The sequence below is a fragment of the Arachis hypogaea genome, chromosome 5 (genome assembly GCF_003086295.3).
Source record: "Arachis hypogaea cultivar Tifrunner chromosome 5, arahy.Tifrunner.gnm2.J5K5, whole genome shotgun sequence".
In the NCBI taxonomy this organism is placed as follows: Eukaryota; Viridiplantae; Streptophyta; class Magnoliopsida; order Fabales; family Fabaceae; genus Arachis; species Arachis hypogaea.
Window position 1 is genome coordinate 10,067,603 of NC_092040.1, and position 17,511 is coordinate 10,085,113.

Consider the following 17,511-nt stretch of genomic DNA (forward strand, 5'->3'; position numbering starts at 1 on the left):
TATATCTAATCGTGTCATGTAGACTTTCAAACTCATAATAGTGTATATAAGGTATGAAAAGTTAACAAATGAGAAGCTTTTTGCAAACCATTATTCTAGACTTTTAGATGCAAAATCAAATACGCCACCAATGTAATTAATATAATTAAATTAGTTATAACACACGATGAAGTCATCAAAATTCTCTACCTATATCATCATCATCTTCACTGAATTTTCTCTTATTTATGAATTAATGTACAATCATTTTGAAAAATATAATAACAAAATTATGAATTTGTTTAATACGCTAATAATAAAATTCAATCATATTCATTTTTTGATAATTATTTATAATTATAACAAAATTAGTTATTTTTACTAATACAATAATATATAATTAAATATATATGTAAATTTTTTTACATTTCTAGTATATTAAAATTAAATTTTTTATTACTTAGAAAATGATGTAATGTAAAATAGTTTTTCATTACTTAGATAAGCATAACAATTAAATGGAGGTGTACTAATGTTTTTAGAAATTATTTTATTAAACTTATTATTATACTTATATTATGTGTACACTAAAATTAACTATCAAAATCAGCTATTAATATAAAATATATATTAAAAATAAATTAAATCACATACATATTTATATACAAATACATTGATGATTGATTTTAATAACTAAATTTAAAATACCGAACATTTTTATTATACATATTGAGAGATGTATATATACTATTTTTGTGTATATATATATATTTTAATACTATTATTTTTAATATTAAAATAATTAATAAAAATGAGAAAAAATAAAAAAAATAATTTTATATATAAAAGATATATTTGTGGGCAGCAAGAATGTTGTTAATGGTAATAATAGGATAGCATGTCAATCACAAGTTTGCCTCTCCCACTAATGACTATAGGGTTGGATAAGAATGGAGGATTTGGACGGTGAACGTAACAATTCTTTTAGGAAGCTCGCATCTGCATTTGACAGAGACGTTAGTAAAAAGGAAAATTCCATCAAAATTTCTCTTTTGTGAGATGCGATGGCGACTATAGATGCCCATACTTTCAACAATGCCACCCCCTTCTCTCGTGTAATAAAGAGAACATAGAAGTAGATAACTTTTTTATTTGATTAGACTCATGCAGTATCAATTTTAATAAATTAAACTAATGAGTTCTATACTGGAAATGAAATTTGTTACTTTACCACTTTAATAATTAATCTTACTTTATACTGTTTTTTATTTTAGGTATTGGAATGAAATTCTTTTGTGCTAGTCTTTCTTGTGTGGCATTATTATAATTTTGATGTTGAAGTGTGCCCTGAAAGAGGTTCAAAGGTGTAGTGATTAAAGATCCAATCGTCTTTGACTCCCATTCTAGCAGCAACTATTGGCTCTTTTAATTCGTAATGCCAAAGAAAACATAAAATCCTAATAGGAAATTCATCAGCAAAAGCAAATAATCTATTCATAGTTCACTAAGTGGTAGTAGTTACAACTCACAACTTTTGCCTTTGCCTTTCTCGATGGTTTTGGGACCAAGTGAAGTTTGGGGTCTCTCCATCTTCCTATATATAATAGGAGACTAGTGGTTGATTTGGTGCTCGACAAGTGGTGGATCTATTCACCCGACACGTGTTGAGTCATATGATAAAGAAAAAAAATAATATTTACTAACAAATTTCAACAAAAAATAAAAGACAAGGATCCAGTAAAGGTCTTCATTTTTCTCTTTTTGTACTCTCTTTCCATCTGTATCATATAAAATCCCATCTGAAAGAAGAATTACATGCACAAATCATTCTCACAAGTAAACAAAAAAAAGAAGGGAAAATGTCTCAAACCTTTGATTACCTGGCTGATTTAAATGCAAGAAAACTGCAATAGAATTTCAAAGTATATGTAATACGTGTGTGGGAACTCCCTAACAGATACAATGAAGGAGAAGTTGGCACCATTGAAGTGATTATTGAAGATAGTCAGGTAAATATATTTACTCTATTCAAAAGTTTCAAAATTTTGCGTGATATAAGCAAGTTCTAAATATATTCAAATAACTGCAGGGCACAAGGTTGCAAGTCTCGATCCCTAAATCCCTGGTGAGCAAGTGGCGGGGTGTCTTGGTTCAGTTTCAAATGTACATTATGACCAACTTCATTGTTGTTGACAACCAAAAGGGTAACATATCAAGGGGAAAGTATTTATTATTCTTCATTCATAGGACAATCGTCAGTCATGTTGAGAATCCCAGTTTTCCGCTAAATGCTTTTCGATTTAGAACCATCCGTGAGTTACTAAATGTTGAGAAGATCGATGACTCTGCATTGTTTGGTAAGTTGGTTTTATTAAATAGTTGTTCAACTTCTTTCATATTCAAATGCAATGCCTAGCTATGGTTCTCTCAAATGTGTGTACTGTTTATTTTTTTTTTAGACATGATTGGTGAAGTAGTTGGTAAAGAAGATCCAAAAGAGTTGATCACCAGCAAAGGAAAGGAGACTAAACGACTGACTGTTATCTTGGAGGACCTAGAGTATGTACATTCAACACTATAACAACTATATTTCTGTGCGTATGTAGAAATTTCTATTTTCAAAGAGTTAATGTGATGTCTTTTATATTTATAATGTTTCAGAAATAATAGGATTGGGTGCACTATATTTGGTGAAATGGTTGACCAGCTACTTCGTCACATGCAAGATGGAAGGGTTGAGCCACTAATAGTTGTGGTCCAGTATTTTAAGGCAACCAGATGGAATGGCAAGACATCTGTCCAAAGCCATTTTGACATTTCACAGCTGCACATAGACTCCAACCTTAAAGATGTTGCTGAATTTAGGAGCAGGTTAGTTGAGTCTATCTTATATAATCACTAAAGTGGCTTGCTTTTATACTTTGTATGAAAAATTCTGTGGTCTATATGTATATTTGTTGATGAAGTTGATGATCCTTTTGAACCAATGTGTAGGCTGCTTGGCGGTGAACCATCATCCTCTGTGAGGATTAGTCAAGTTCCATCAAAAACAGCTTGGTCAGGGGTTGAGGAGCTTAAACAAGGTGCTGTGTCAGTGAAAACAATTGAAGAAGTCCTTATCCAACATGAGGTAATCACAACTATGTTTTTTCAAATTTTTGTTGCCCAATGTCTATTTAGATTGGTTGCTGATGCAAAAATACTTGACATTTTAATATGGCTTAATAGGAAGGTCCAGCTTGGATTGCTGCAAGTATTGTTGCGATTAATGTTACGAAGGATGATTGGTTCTATAAATCATGTAGAAAATGTCCAAAGAAAGTAGAAACTCCTATTGGAAACAGATATGAATGTGGGAAGTGTGACCATACACATGGATCTGCAGCCCTAAGGTTCTTTTGTATAATATTTGTATGGAACTTTTTAAATAAATACATGTTCATTTGTATTTTGTTTGTATTATAGGTTCAAAGTCGAGGTGATGGTTTTTGATGGAACTGGTAGCATCCGATTGCTACTATGGGACAAGGAAACAAGTATGCTATGTGGGAAGAGAGCTGAACAGATTATGGAGGACGATGTAAGCACCTATTGTTATTCTTAAGAATTGCTATCTATAAGCTATATAGCAAGAGTGAAGTGTTTTATTTGTGTACAGGTTATAGTGGGAGATGAATATCCCAAGACACTTGATAACATGATGGAAAAAAGAGTCCTTTTCAAGATAAATATCAAAGAAGCCAACATTAATCAATTTGATCATGTGTACACGGTTATGAAAATCTGTGATGATGAGGATATCATTGACAAAAATCTTCCCAAAGAGTTGTCTACTAATCTTCCGAGTAATGTCAGTGTAAGTTCTTTAAACAATTTAGTGCTACCGATAAGCGTATATTCTTATACATGGTCAATTCACTGTAACATCTAAGCAGACCAATTCATTCCCTAAACACAGGAAGATGGCTGCAACAACTATTTGGAAATTTCAGAAAATGTGGCTAATCTTAAAACTGACTGTGATACTGAGTCTTCTATGGTATGTTCAAAATATCTATTTTCTTTTATATTGTTACAAACAAGTGCAGATTTCTTGGCAGCTTTTAAGATGAATTGTTTAACCTGATAGTTTTCTGTTATTTATGTGTTATAGGATGTTGTGGAGGAGTGCATCTCATCCCTCAAGTACAAAACACCATCCAAAAATATTACCAATGGATTGAAGAATTCTCCTCTAAGTCTGAATGAAGATGAGGAAGAAGGCCAGCTATCAACCAACAGGTTCAGTAGGAAGATGGGAAAGAGACAGAAATGTGTTAACCTTGATGCAGATATATGAGTAATTGAAAATTTGATTTATATTTTGAGTAGTAAAAGAAACTCTATTGCAGTCACCTAATTATGTGTTTTGTAATTGTATGACTTTCTTATTATCTTTTTATCATGTAAGACTTGGTTAGTCAGGTGGCATTCAATTTATGATGAACTTACCTAATTATGTGTTTTGTAATTGTATGACTTTCTTATTATCTTTTTATCATGTAAGACTTGGTTAGTCAGGTGGCATTCAATTTATGATGAACTTACCTTAGAAACTTGATTGATTCCTAATTTTATTTCTAAATACTTTGCTTTGTTTTGACATGGTCAGTAAGTACCTGTATATACACCTTAAAAGAATTGTTTTTAGTAAGAATTCTTCTGAATGAATTTAATCATCTAATGTATACTATGGCTAATTTCGGTATGTACACCAACTAAAATTGTTTCACATGGTTAGAAATAAACTATGTACACATTAGAGTAAAAAGAAGTATGCATTCACTATGAAATTTTGATATGGCCCCTACAACTACTTAGATAATAGTGTGAAATATGTATGAAATGCTAGATATTAAAATATAATAATTTCTAAACTACGTATGAAAAGTTACTATATGCATCGTGATTGAGTCAAAATAGTATTTTACACGTGATATTAGAACAAAAAGTAGATAAGGATAAAAAAATCATTTAAATACAATTACATTCTTATCTTATAACACTAATAGAATTTAATTTAATAGAAAAGATGGTCAGGTATAATATAAAGCAATATCCAGCTGAAATACATAAACTATCTATTTATGATGGACTATGTTACGCAAATTTTTATAGGTGAAAGGATACATATAATTCAGTTTCATATTAAATTTCTAACTTATATGTATCTTTACTAAAGTGGGTTCACTAAATATGGTTTGAGTTGTACCTAAGTGATTAAATATGTTTTTTGTTTAATAGATATATTAAATGAAATAAATATGCCATAAATTGGAACATAGTGAAATGTGACCTTTATGAACTTATTTGTTAGGGATATTGACAAATAATTAATCTGATTTAAGCTATTTAATATACTAACTTTGGCAATAGAGGTAAAATTTTTGAAATGAGAACTATCTATATGTTAAATTTAACCCAATTTCAAAACAATGAATATAAATATTTAAAATGTAACTATCAGAGTTTTATTATCAATGAAGAAATTTGTTGGTCACATGATCAATTTTAATTTATAGTATAAGAGATATTACGTAAAGTATAGACCCTAAAGCTTTTTCTGAAATATAGCCACAGTATACAATAAAAAAACTAACTTTATTTCAAGTAATCCCTGTGTACATTACGTGAAAAAGAAAGGTCAAAACATGTAAAAACATGTTAAACCAGATACAATGAAAAAAAGCATGATGGATACTCTAATAATTTTTCTACGCTATAGACACAATATAGATAGTAAAAGATAAATTTATTAATTGTTATTATAATCAAGTCCTTCCTATGTACATTGCGTAAAGAAGAAGCGTCTTCAATATGTACAAAAACTTAACAAAGCAGTGTTAAATGAGGTTATCGATGTACATGTTTTTAATATACATTACCATACATTGCTAACAAATAACACCACAGATTAAAGTAATATTGTTGATACCACTTTTGGCATTTATAAAATGTCAACTAAGACAGTCTACCGCTGAACCTATGGTCAATAATCGGATAGCTTTTAATGAGCTATGATAGTTGTGTAAAGTGCTATTGATTTTACATAGTAATATATATTATTCGAAATTTTCAAAGCTTGGAGTTTATCTAAAAGGATGAAAGTTAAATAAAGCCAACCCCTATTAACTGCATATCTTAGGTTCAGGAGGACATCACGCGATGCTATATGACCCAGTAGTTAATTTATTTTTGTTAAAATAACCTTCTCAGACTAATATAAAATGTTACACATTAAATAAGTTTTGTGTTTACAAATTTTGTGTTTATCATTTATCTATCATCCATTACAACTTACAAGGACCAACTAAATAAAGACTTAGCTTAGATAGGTATGGTCAGAATCGTAAGAATTTATATACTCTTTTTAATCCCAAGTCTCTTCAAAATCACAGCAAAATGGGTATTTTCAAATTTGGCTTTTTCAATCGTTGCATTGCAAATAAAAACATTAAATATATTAGGAAATTACAATCATGATTGTGATAAGGAAGAATTGAAAAAAAGATTTAATAAGTACATGACAATTTTAATCATCCTAATTCAATATTGAAATATTGGATTATGTATATTGATAATTCAACCATTAAATGCATTAGCATAGCACGTACTAAGTAGAGTTATTAACATAGAAATTTAAATTAAATCTAAATGTAATTTGACGGAAGAAAGAATTGTAAAAATTTATTGTAAGTCATTCTCACTGATAATTTACAATAGGTGAAATACTTGCAGTTAAAGCAGATATAATTTTTACATAAAAAAGTGAATAAGATTGATAAGACAAAAGTCTCTCAGGAGTAAAATATTTCAAATGTATCTCATAGGAACTACATCTAAGATGAATTAGTTATTCACAAAATGGGAATATATATATATATATATATATATATATATATATATATATATATATATATAGCAAAGATATCTAGCAATGGGCCACATTATGTCTTATATCCACTAAAGCAACTCCATGGAATATTAATACAGCATCACATCAGTCAATATAAGATGAATGCATTCTAAATCATTTTTTGAAGTTGTATATATTTAAAATAAATTGTCAATTATATAATGTTCCGGTAAAATTCATAATATAGCTACACGAGCATATAGTCATGTATTTGCCCATTTCCTAAATTATTTTATTATACAGATGGGGAAAATGTCAGATATTTTGTTTTTAAAAATTTAAACTACTATAAAATCAAAACTTATAAAAATATTATGTGTGATTCCAAATGGCTCTACTGAATACTTTTTGACCGTTGAACATGGCTTGAAAATATTATTTCCTATAAAAAAATTGCTTTAAAAGTTGATCTCCTAATATAGTTGCAGAGTATGTATTTGATAATGTCTTACTTTTTATGGTTTGCATAAAATTATAAATAATATTGAAAAGTGATACTTATACTCGGAAGGAATATCAACCATAAGGATGATATAGGCACTACATTCAAGGTGCACCAATCAATCACAAAATTTGTATAGATATCTATAGTAGACCGATATATTATTACTGAAAAATATGATTAAAATATAATATAAAGTTATAAGTAATATACTCAGATATGCCTTCTAACTACTTCGTTCATACTAAGAAGGTACTGTTCGACATATACTACAAGTCATGGCAGTTAATAAAAAAATGTCCATATTTAGCGTTAATAAAAAATGATGGTTAGGAGATTAAACTAAGAATAGAATGTGGTAATTTCTATAAAGCTTATATCCATAATAAAAATCACATATTTTCAAAGGATAAAATATTAGATTTTATGTATTATATTTGTCTTTGTAATGTTGGTAAAAAATAAGTTCAGGTACAAAAATTTAGATATTTTAAAAGATGAATGAAACACTTCTATAAGAATCATCAGTTATTATGTATATAGGTGCATGTGCCACCTTTTATTGAGGTTTAAATATAACTTATAAAAGAGAACAGCACAACGCCATAATTTCTTCTTAATTAGGATATTCATTTATAAATGTCATTTACGGCCTTATGGATGAATCCACCAAAAAATCTATTACTAATCATTTGTCTAACCTAGCTAAAAGCCTTTTCAAAATCATTTCTAATATGAGTGACATTACACACAAGAGAGTCCCCCTTCCCCATATCAACGATGAATTGTTGTGGAAAATTTTCAGCAAGTCTCATCATAAAACTGTTGGGAAGTGCAGAATGCTGAGCAAAAAATGGAGGCACAAGCTATCGAGCCCATACTTTGTCAAACAACATTTCATGGAGAACAAGCTCAGGGATAAGCAAATGATCATTGGGGTTGGTTATCTTCCTTTTGATGAAAAATCTAAGTGGTTTCTGTGCGTTGATGTTGCAAGCGGACAACAGTTCGATTTCAACATTCCTATACCCATAGACAACTTTGGCTATTATGTTCTCATTGGTTCTGACCAGGGCAACATTTGTCTGAAATTTTCACAAGGTGGCTTCAACTCTACACTTATGATATTGAATCCTCTCACCAGGAGGATGGCTTTTGTTACTGACAAGGCTAGAAAGCATTGCTCACATGCGGTCTCTCTATATGCTTTTAGTTATGTGCTTGATACCATTGAGTATCGCATAGTGCATGTTTACAAGAAGCACTACAAAGACAAAGTACTCTCATGGACTCTCTACAATTCTTACGAAGCAGAGTGGACCTACTCCGGTAATTTCCAAACCAAGACTCAAAAACTTGGCCCAAAGAATATTGTAGACAAAGGTGTTGTCTATTGGATAGGTTGGGAAGGGGTTAGATTTGAAGAACCAACCTCTATAATCACTTTCTCTCTGCAGAGCAGATTATTTTCTGAAGTTAATGTTCCACATGAAGTGAGATCATCAAATAATTCACTCACAAACTTCAATAATGGCGTTGGTTTCATATCATATAACAATATTGGATTCACAAGGGAGGTTGTTGTCTGGGAAATCACTCCCAAAGCTAATGATAAACTTGGGTGGGAGAAAATGATCAAGGTATCGGGAATTGGTATCCCATACAACCCAACTATCTTTGTGGGAAAGGACATTATTTCTGTTATGGAGTTTCGGGGTAGCTTTGGGAGTGCGAATGACTCTGAGAGCACAGATCTTCTTATATCAAGATTTAAGTTCATGACTGCCCGCAGGAAGCATCTTCTCCATAGGAACTGGAACGAGAATGTTTATGTTAAGTCTATTTCTATGCACTTGCAAGGACTCTATCCAGTTTGAATCACTTCCAGAAACCTCCTCCATATATTAGTGTGTTCTACTCTACTATTCTATGTGTGTGTAATTTGGAGTTAAATGTTTATGGCAATGTTTTTAATTTTTATTATGGTTGTCAATTTCATGTTTTGAGCCAGCTTTATTTTACAGTTTGTTCACGTAAGAGTAATGCTTCACCAATATTAAGTAAACTGCTACCTTTTGTTAGTAATCCAGCCTTATAAAAGGGTTAATGGAGTCTGCCAAACAATGTGCAGCCTGTGTTGATGGAATATATGCATGTGTATACTACAACTAAAAAATTATGCAAACAAGTTTTCATTCTCATTGGGACTTTAGAAAAGTATTTCTGTATTCTGGACCTTAATATGTTGTCAAAAGTTAAATTAACATCATGAAGAGATAACTATCTCTTAATCAGCCTCACATCCCAAACAGTTGACGATGTCTTTATATATAAAAACCAATTAAAATAGCAAAATAAACTTCATAAAATTGATATAACAAATCCATTACATAGATTATAAAAAATATAGAATGAACCTCTGTTAATTTAAAGGAATTCAGGCCATCAGATGTGCAATATATATACTTAGAAAAAGGAGGTTAATAACCTATAGGATTTATGAGGATAAACCATTCTCAACAGGCATCTATATGGTTTTCCATAATATGGATTCGCATCTTGCCATTAAAACTCTATGCAATACTTATAAAACCTTTAAACATCTTTTAAATATATAAACAAATTAGTAATGTCAATTATAATTTGACTCGAGCAAAAAGTAAAATTTCATTTGATTATCTAAATTAGCTTATTAAGGAGTATCATACTTTATGTCACCGAACGGTTTTTTATTCCTACCAATAGCTATTACCAATACTCAATAATAAGTTAGTGGTATCAATTAAAATCACCTATGCCATCAGGTGATAGAACTTGGTCACTTGAAGCAAAAAATCCCACAAATACCAAGAAAGTTCCATCATATTATCTGCCCGATTACCCCTCATGTAATACTAACAAAAAAAAGTTTGTGAACATTGGTTGTTTAAGTCAATCATCAACACTGGCTTAACATGGAGAATATACAAAAGATGGAAAAAGCAAATGCTTCCATAGCAAGAAGAGAAAGGAGAGCTATTATTGAAGAGAAGAGGAAGAAGGCAAGGATATCAAACGAAGTTCACACTGGTTCTCAAAAGGAGTGCAGAAATCCTCTTCAAACAATAAACTTAAACTCAGACACATCCTCTTCAGGTATCATATTCGTGCATAAGCATATGGGTTATTAATGTCATTTATTTTAAAATATACTATGAACAAAACTCAGATTATAGAAGAATGAATACAGAATGCAAAATGATGTTTATTGGTTTAAAAATCGTTAAATCTTTAGGTTCATTACATGGCCAGCTGACAAAGTACATATTGTGTTCGGATATGTCAAACTTTCTAAGAGGATAATATAATTTGTATATTTGGTTTCAGGAGAAATACATACATATTTAAAGAACAAGAGGAAAGTTGATGTGTCGGATCTATATGATAATATTAGGACACCAACAAAGAAGATAATGGGACCGACAATATCTCGAGATAGTGAACTAAATCATATGATGGGAACTCCTTTGTCAAGTAATAACTAATACTCTTACTAAATAATAACTTTATACTTTGACACCATGGAAATTGCTAATACATTTAAGCCATGCGCGTCCGATTCAATCAGGTTCCATACAACTATATAAAAATTACCTTGCAGGAAAAGAGAATAATATTTATTGGAAAAATGGTGACACAAGCATACAAACTTCCATAAGGTTAGAAGGCACGGTCAACAACGAACCTAATTTGGGTTTTCCTGTAGAAAGAAATCTAGCAAGCAAGACACCTGACTCAAGAGGTATTTTATATTAGCAAAAATAATATTAAGGTTGTTTTGATAAATCTACTTCTATGATACAAAGACCATCATTAACTCATGGTGGTTGTTGTAGTTACAATCATTTATATCTTGACAATATTTTTCATGCATTATAACTGAAAATGCAATTACTGTACATTATCATTAAGCAAAGTAGTTAATACTTCAAATCTACACAGATGATGCCAAGAATGCCAGACGAGAGAGAGCTTTGAAACTAGCTGGAAAAAGGCAAACCATTCATAAAAAATCTGCGGGAGGTATTCCACTATTGTTATCAAAGCTTAATAGACAAGTGTATTTGCAAATAAGAGGGCGATAATAAATATCTGTATTTTTAGGCAGGAGAGATTCTAGCATTATTGAACTAGACTTGAGCTCAATAACAAGTACACAAGAAGTTAGTCTCAATCAAAGTACAAATCCAGACATAGGGAAAATGAACAATATGGAGGTTAATTCATTTCGGTGCAGCAATGAGTTTTCAGGCAATTCAATTTTTTTAATATATGTTTAGTGGTTTTATATTATATATATGATCCCTGATTAAATTGTACTTAGTCTAGAATTTGAATAATATACTATATTTATATTGACCCAGTAGAGCAAAGGAAGTTTATTAGGGGACCAACGACATCGCCACCAGCTGTAGGATCCAACACACGAACACTACAAGCTGGAAAAGGTATTAGAAGTTTTTCAACATGAGTAAAATTAAAAGTTTTGTTATGTTTATATCTCACTTTATATAGCATTGCTAAACAGATACAAGTATTATAAGACTGTTGAAAAACAAGCCCAAAACAACACATAACAATGCAAGCTCAGGTGCAGTGACTTTGGCTATTTTAGTATAAGATAGTGAATTTTGTCTAGAATACTATGTAATATGTTAATTATTTGTTTATAGGTCCTGAATACTTGAGCATTGGAGATCCAATGCATCAATGTGAGTATTGTAATGCACTCTTTTGGTATGATGAACGCACAAACAAGCACTACAAAGCAACTGAACCTAAATACACAAATTGTTGCAAAGGAGGCCAAGTTTAAATACCCCATTTACAAGATGCTCCAAAGGAACTATACAATTTGTTGTATGAAGATAGTCCTAAAAGCAAGCACTTTCGTGACAACATTAGAGCTTATAATAACATGTTCCAATTCACTTCAATGGGTGCAAAGATAGACCGAAGCATCAATCGCAGCAAAGGACCGGCTACCTTCATTCTTTGTGGAGAAAATTATCACTTGATGGGTAGCCTCATACCACCAGAAGGCAATGTCGCCAAGTTTGCTCAGCTATATGTGTATGATACACAGAATGAAATCCAGAATCGTATGAACATTTTCAGGTTTGTAACAAAATACTAAAATTTAACGACAAATTCCTGTTAGGATTCTATAATGGAGAGTATAGAGACTTCTTATTTAGAAAATGTTAAATATCTTATGTACATTGTTGTTGGTGTACAGCAGAGCAGAAAACCAGTTAATTCATGAAGATATTGTAAAGGATTTAAAGAAGATGCTAGACGAGCACAATGTCCTGGTAAAGGCCTTTCGTATGGTTAGGGAGTCGATGAGAGTTGACTCACGTAATTCTGTGAAGCTTAGGCTCTTGGGTAAAAGGGGTAAGGATGGTAGACGCTATAATCTTCCGTCAACAAATGAGATTGCTGCACTAATAGTGGGTGATTTTGATATTGATAAGAATGACAGAGACATTGTCGTAGAGACACAGACTGGGAAATTACAACGGATTAATCAACTTAATCCAGCTTATCTTGGATTACAATACCCTCTTTTATTTCCTTATGGTGAGGATGGTTTCAAGGAAGATATCTCTCTCAGCAAACCTACATCTAATGATGGAAAAGGGAGACAACACATGTCTATGAGAGAATTTTTTGCTTTTAGAATACAAGAGAGACTAGTAGATGGATCTCCATTGTTGTATTCAAGGAGGCTCTTCCAACAGTTCTTGGTGGATGCTTATTCAATGATTGAATCATCTAGATTGAATTATATACGTCATAATCAAGACAAATTTAGATGTGAAATGTACAAACGAATAAAAGATGCTGTTTTGAATGGTGAAACTACACCCTCATGTAAAGGGAAGCGAATTATACTACCTTTTTCATTTACTGGTGGTCCTAGGTATATGATACAGAATTATCAAGATGCAATGGCAATTTGCAAAGTTGTGGGTTATCCAGACCTATTTATTACATTTACATGTAATCCTAAATGGCCAGAGCTTGAAGATTTTTTTGACAATAGAGAACTACGTGCAGAAGATAGACCAGACATGGTTTGCAGGGCTTTTAAGGTGAAGTTGGATTGTCTTATCAAGGACATCAAAGCAAATCGCATTTTTGGGGGGTTAGTGCAGGTGACTCACTGACTATACTCCAAATTATATTTTTTTAGCAACTTTATTTTACACCTGTTTATAAATATAGGGTTAATTTTGATATGCAGAACCTGAAAAATAGAGATATTTTTCTATGAATATAAACCTTTTATTTGAGCAAGTTATATGTCTTTTGCATTAAAATGTGATCATATTGAAAGTGAATAGAGTGCTTTAGAGCAGTTTAGATGCAGTCACATGTTAATTTATTAATGAGTGATGATTTTTATCCATTTCATAGCTTATAATAATGAGTCATTAGCTATTAGATAAACAATCATTATACCAAGTAAAGGCTGACATAATAAATTTTTATATTTTTAGTGGTGTACACGATTGAATTCCAAAAACGCGGATTGCCTCATGCCCACATACTAATTTTCCTACACCCAGATGATAAGTATCCCACTGGAGAAGAGATAGACCAGATTATTTCAGCTGAGATTCCAGATAGAGAAAAAGATCCTGTTTATTTTGATGCCGTTGAAAAACATATGATGCATGGTCCATGTGGCAATTTTAGAAAACAATCACCGTGCATGGAAAATGGAAAATGCATAAGGCACTTTCCAAAAAGATTTGTTGATGAGACAACAGTTGATGAAGATGGCTATCCATTATACAGGCGCAGAGATGATGGGAGGATTATTAATAAAAGTGGTGTTGATCTCGATGACTGTTACGTAGTCCCACATAATAGGTTTTTGCTGCTGTATGGTGCACACATTAATGTTGAGTGGTGTAATCAATCGAGATCAATTAAATATTTGTTTAAGTATGTGAATAAAGGGAATGATCGTGTAACTACTGCATTTTACAAAAGTGTTGGTGAAGACGTAGAAAGTGATGAAATCGATGAGATTAGTATGTACTATGATTGTAGATACATATCTCCATGTGAAGCAGTTTGGAGGATTTTCGGTTATAGCATTCACTATAGAGATCCTTCAGTCGTTAGGTTGGGGTTTCATTTGCCGGATGAGCAAAATGTGATATTCAAAGACCATGACAACTTAGATGAGGTAGCTAGAGAGGCTTCGGTAAAGGAATCTATGTTTCTTGGTTGGTTTGAAGCAAATAAAGAATATCGAGAGGCTAGGTCCCTAACATTTGCTGAGCTTCCTACTAAGTTTGTATGGAAAGCCCAAGAACGGATATGGGTTCCACGAAAATCGCATGCAGTCATTGGAAGAATTTTTTTTGTGCCTCCTGGATCTGGTGAAATTTACTATTTAAGACTACTGTTGAATTTAGTCAAAGGCCCTACTTGCTATGAAGATATCAGAACTGTTGACGGAACTGTGTACTCAACTTTCAGAGATGCATGTTATGCACGTGGCCTTTTAGATGATGACAGAGAATATATTGATGCAATACAAGAAGCAAATAATTGGGGTTCCGGAGAATATTTGAGAAAATTGTTTGCAACACTTTTGTTTTCAAATTCTATGACAAGGCCAGAATATGTATGGGACAACACGTGGCATATTTTATCTGATGATATTCTACATAGGCAAAAGAGAATTCTTGACAATCCAGGTATTCTAAAGTTGATTTACCCCTAAGTTATCTGACATACTATTAATTTGTACATAATACAACTGGCCAATACATATTAATAGGTCAGATTAGGTTTATAATGTTGTTTTGGTTGGTTTATTACATTAGTGTTTGGTTAAAAAAATGTATTATAGAATAAAAGAGTGGTAATAGAGAATAAAAAGTTCTCATGATATAAAAAATTAGTTGAACAAAGTCTAATTTTTTTTGTAAATTAGGCATTAACAATGACTACTTCATACGAGACAGTAAGATTTTATGATCAAAAAGAAATTATTATCAACAATGTTTGTTCATATTTAGAATGTATACAATCAATATTAATGTAAAGAAATAGAAGAAAAAAGATATTTTACTCTGTATAACTACTCAAAAAGTTAAATTACCATTTAATGTGTTTATGAATATGAAATCATGTATATTGTAAAATGATAATAATTTGAAAAGTGATCTTGATAGTAGTTTCTTCTATGTGTTTTTACACATTTAACTCTCTCCATTACGTTGGTGTCTTTCACAGATTTAAGTTTAACAGAGCAGGAATTGAAGGATCTAACTCTTATAGATATTGAGAATAAATTGAAGACTTACAACAAGAGTCTAAAAGAGTTCTCTTCCATGCCATTTTCAGATATGGAAATGTGTTCCTCTCATTTGGTTTCAAGCGGCATCAATCGGTTAATTTCTGATGAGCAACAATATGATAGACACAGATTAGCTGATGAACATAGCCTTTATTTACAACAGCTGACAAATGAACAACACCATGTTTATGATAGGATTATGCAATCTGTCAATGATGGAGTAGGTGGTGTTTACTTTTTATATGGATATGGTGGAACAGGAAAAACTTTTGTTTGGAAGACATTGGCATCAGGGTTAAGATCAAGAGGTCAAATTGTCTTGACGGTGGCTTCAAGTGGCATAGCTGCTTTGTTATTACCAGGTGGTAGAACAGCTCATTCAAGATTTGCAATACCACTTAATGTTGATGAGTTTTCCACTTGCAATATAAAACAGGGCAGTGCATTGGCAGAATTGATCATAAAAACAAAACTTATTATTTGGGATGAAGCTCCCATGGTCAATAAGCATTGTATATAAGCACTTGATAGGACAATGCGAGATTTATTGAGATTCAAGAATGTTCATAGTGAAGAGCAACCTTTTGGAGGGAAAACAATTGTGTTTGGTGGTGACTTTAGACAGATACTCCCTGTTATACCCAAAGGAAGCAGGCAGGATATTGTGAATGCGACTATCAATTCATCCTACATTTGGAATAGTTGCAACATGTTGAAACTAACAAGAAATATGCGGCTACAAGCGGATGATGATAATGTACATTCGTCTGAGTTAAAGGATTTTGCAGAATGGATACTAAGCATTGGCGATGGTAAATGCGGGGAGTCTAAAGATGGAATTGATACAATTCAAATTCCCAATGACATTCTGATAAAAGAATGGGAGGATCCTATAGCTGCTATATGTAGAGCAATTTATCCCGAGATGTTTTGGCCTTCAAATTCTGTCTATGAAGTCGAAGATCGAGCTATCCTTGCCCCAACATTGCAAATAGTAGATGAGATTAACCGATACATGATGAGTTTAAATCCACGTGAATCACAAACATACTATAGTTCTGACAAAGCATGTCCAACAGAGCCATCTAATGAGTTAATCGCATCAATACACACTCCAGAATTTCTAAACACAATTAGGTGTTCGGGGATTCCAAACCATGAGTTGATAGTCAAGGTAGGAACACCTATCATGTTACTACGGAATATTGATCACTCGGCTGGATTATGCAATGGAACCCGATTGGTGATAACAAAGCTAGGAAAACACATTATTGAAGCTAAAAGCATGACAGGAAAGAATGCTGGTCAGAAAGTTTTTATTCCAAGGATGACCCTTAGTCCATCTGACCATAGAATACCATTCAAGTTTCAACGCAGACAGTTCCCTATAATGGTATCCTATGCCATGACAATTAATAAGAGTCAAGGACAATCCTTATCAAAAGTTGGATTGATTTTAAAGAAGCCTGTTTTTACCCACGGACAATTGTATGTGGCTATTTCGAGAGTTACAAATAAAAAAGGTCTTAAGATACTCTTATGTCATGAAGAAGAAAGGAGCAATGAGACAGATAATGTTGTTTTCAAAGAAGTGTTTAGGAATGTTTGACAAAGGCTATATGTCTGCCACATTTTATATCAAAGTTCATCTCAGGTAATTTATAGATTTGAAGAGTTTTATTTAAGCATTCTATATTATTTTGGATAGACTCGCCCAAATCACCACAAATTTCATATTGAACCACGCTATCTTTATATATTCAATTATTG

The 17,511-nt window shown here is 31.9% G+C and overlaps 4 protein-coding genes across 4 annotated transcripts; all 4 read left to right on the forward strand.

Moving 5' to 3' along the window:
* The first annotated feature begins 1,603 nt into the window (after positions 1 to 1,603).
* Positions 1,604 to 3,496, forward strand: LOC112803244 (replication protein A 70 kDa DNA-binding subunit A-like). Its single transcript, XM_072236513.1, has 6 exons — positions 1,604 to 1,988; positions 2,069 to 2,336; positions 2,439 to 2,538; positions 2,641 to 2,850; positions 2,974 to 3,109; positions 3,208 to 3,496. The coding sequence occupies exons 2-6, from the start codon at positions 2,141 to 2,143 to the stop codon at positions 3,442 to 3,444; spliced, it is 879 nt and encodes a 292-aa protein (XP_072092614.1). The 5' UTR covers positions 1,604 to 1,988; positions 2,069 to 2,140; the 3' UTR covers positions 3,445 to 3,496.
* Positions 3,380 to 4,603, forward strand: LOC140184554 (uncharacterized). The gene is made up of 4 exons (XM_072236514.1): positions 3,380 to 3,559; positions 3,638 to 3,835; positions 3,938 to 4,018; positions 4,133 to 4,603. The coding sequence occupies exons 1-4, from the start codon at positions 3,461 to 3,463 to the stop codon at positions 4,316 to 4,318; spliced, it is 564 nt and encodes a 187-aa protein (XP_072092615.1). The 5' UTR covers positions 3,380 to 3,460; the 3' UTR covers positions 4,319 to 4,603.
* A 9,533-nt stretch (positions 4,604 to 14,136) lies between these two features.
* On the forward strand, positions 14,137 to 16,261 carry LOC112804111 (uncharacterized). Its single transcript, XM_029298674.1, has 2 exons — positions 14,137 to 15,136; positions 15,678 to 16,261. Exons 1-2 carry the CDS (start codon positions 14,137 to 14,139, stop codon positions 16,259 to 16,261), a joined length of 1,584 nt encoding a protein of 527 aa, XP_029154507.1.
* A 15-nt stretch (positions 16,262 to 16,276) lies between these two features.
* LOC114927744 (uncharacterized) lies at positions 16,277 to 17,350 on the forward strand. The gene has a single exon (XM_029298675.1). It carries the CDS (start codon positions 16,277 to 16,279, stop codon positions 17,348 to 17,350), a length of 1,074 nt encoding a protein of 357 aa, XP_029154508.1.
* Positions 17,351 to 17,511: the final 161 nt, after the last annotated feature.

Coding starts and splice junctions, on each gene's coding strand:
- LOC112803244 (XM_072236513.1), top strand. CDS start 2,141: ATGTACATTATGACCAACTTCATTGTTGTTGACAACCAAAAGGGTAAC. Junction 2,539..2,640: donor GTTATCTTGGAGGACCTAGA/GTATGTACATTC, acceptor ATAATGTTTCAG/AAATAATAGGATTGGGTGCA. Junction 3,110..3,207: donor AAGTCCTTATCCAACATGAG/GTAATCACAACT, acceptor ATGGCTTAATAG/GAAGGTCCAGCTTGGATTGC.
- LOC140184554 (XM_072236514.1), top strand. CDS start 3,461: ATGGTTTTTGATGGAACTGGTAGCATCCGATTGCTACTATGGGACAAG. Junction 3,836..3,937: donor ATCTTCCGAGTAATGTCAGT/GTAAGTTCTTTA, acceptor CCCTAAACACAG/GAAGATGGCTGCAACAACTA. Junction 4,019..4,132: donor GTGATACTGAGTCTTCTATG/GTATGTTCAAAA, acceptor TATGTGTTATAG/GATGTTGTGGAGGAGTGCAT.
- LOC112804111 (XM_029298674.1), top strand. CDS start 14,137: ATGGAAAATGGAAAATGCATAAGGCACTTTCCAAAAAGATTTGTTGAT. Junction 15,137..15,677: donor GAGAATTCTTGACAATCCAG/GTATTCTAAAGT, acceptor TGTCTTTCACAG/ATTTAAGTTTAACAGAGCAG.
- LOC114927744 (XM_029298675.1), top strand. CDS start 16,277: ATGCGAGATTTATTGAGATTCAAGAATGTTCATAGTGAAGAGCAACCT.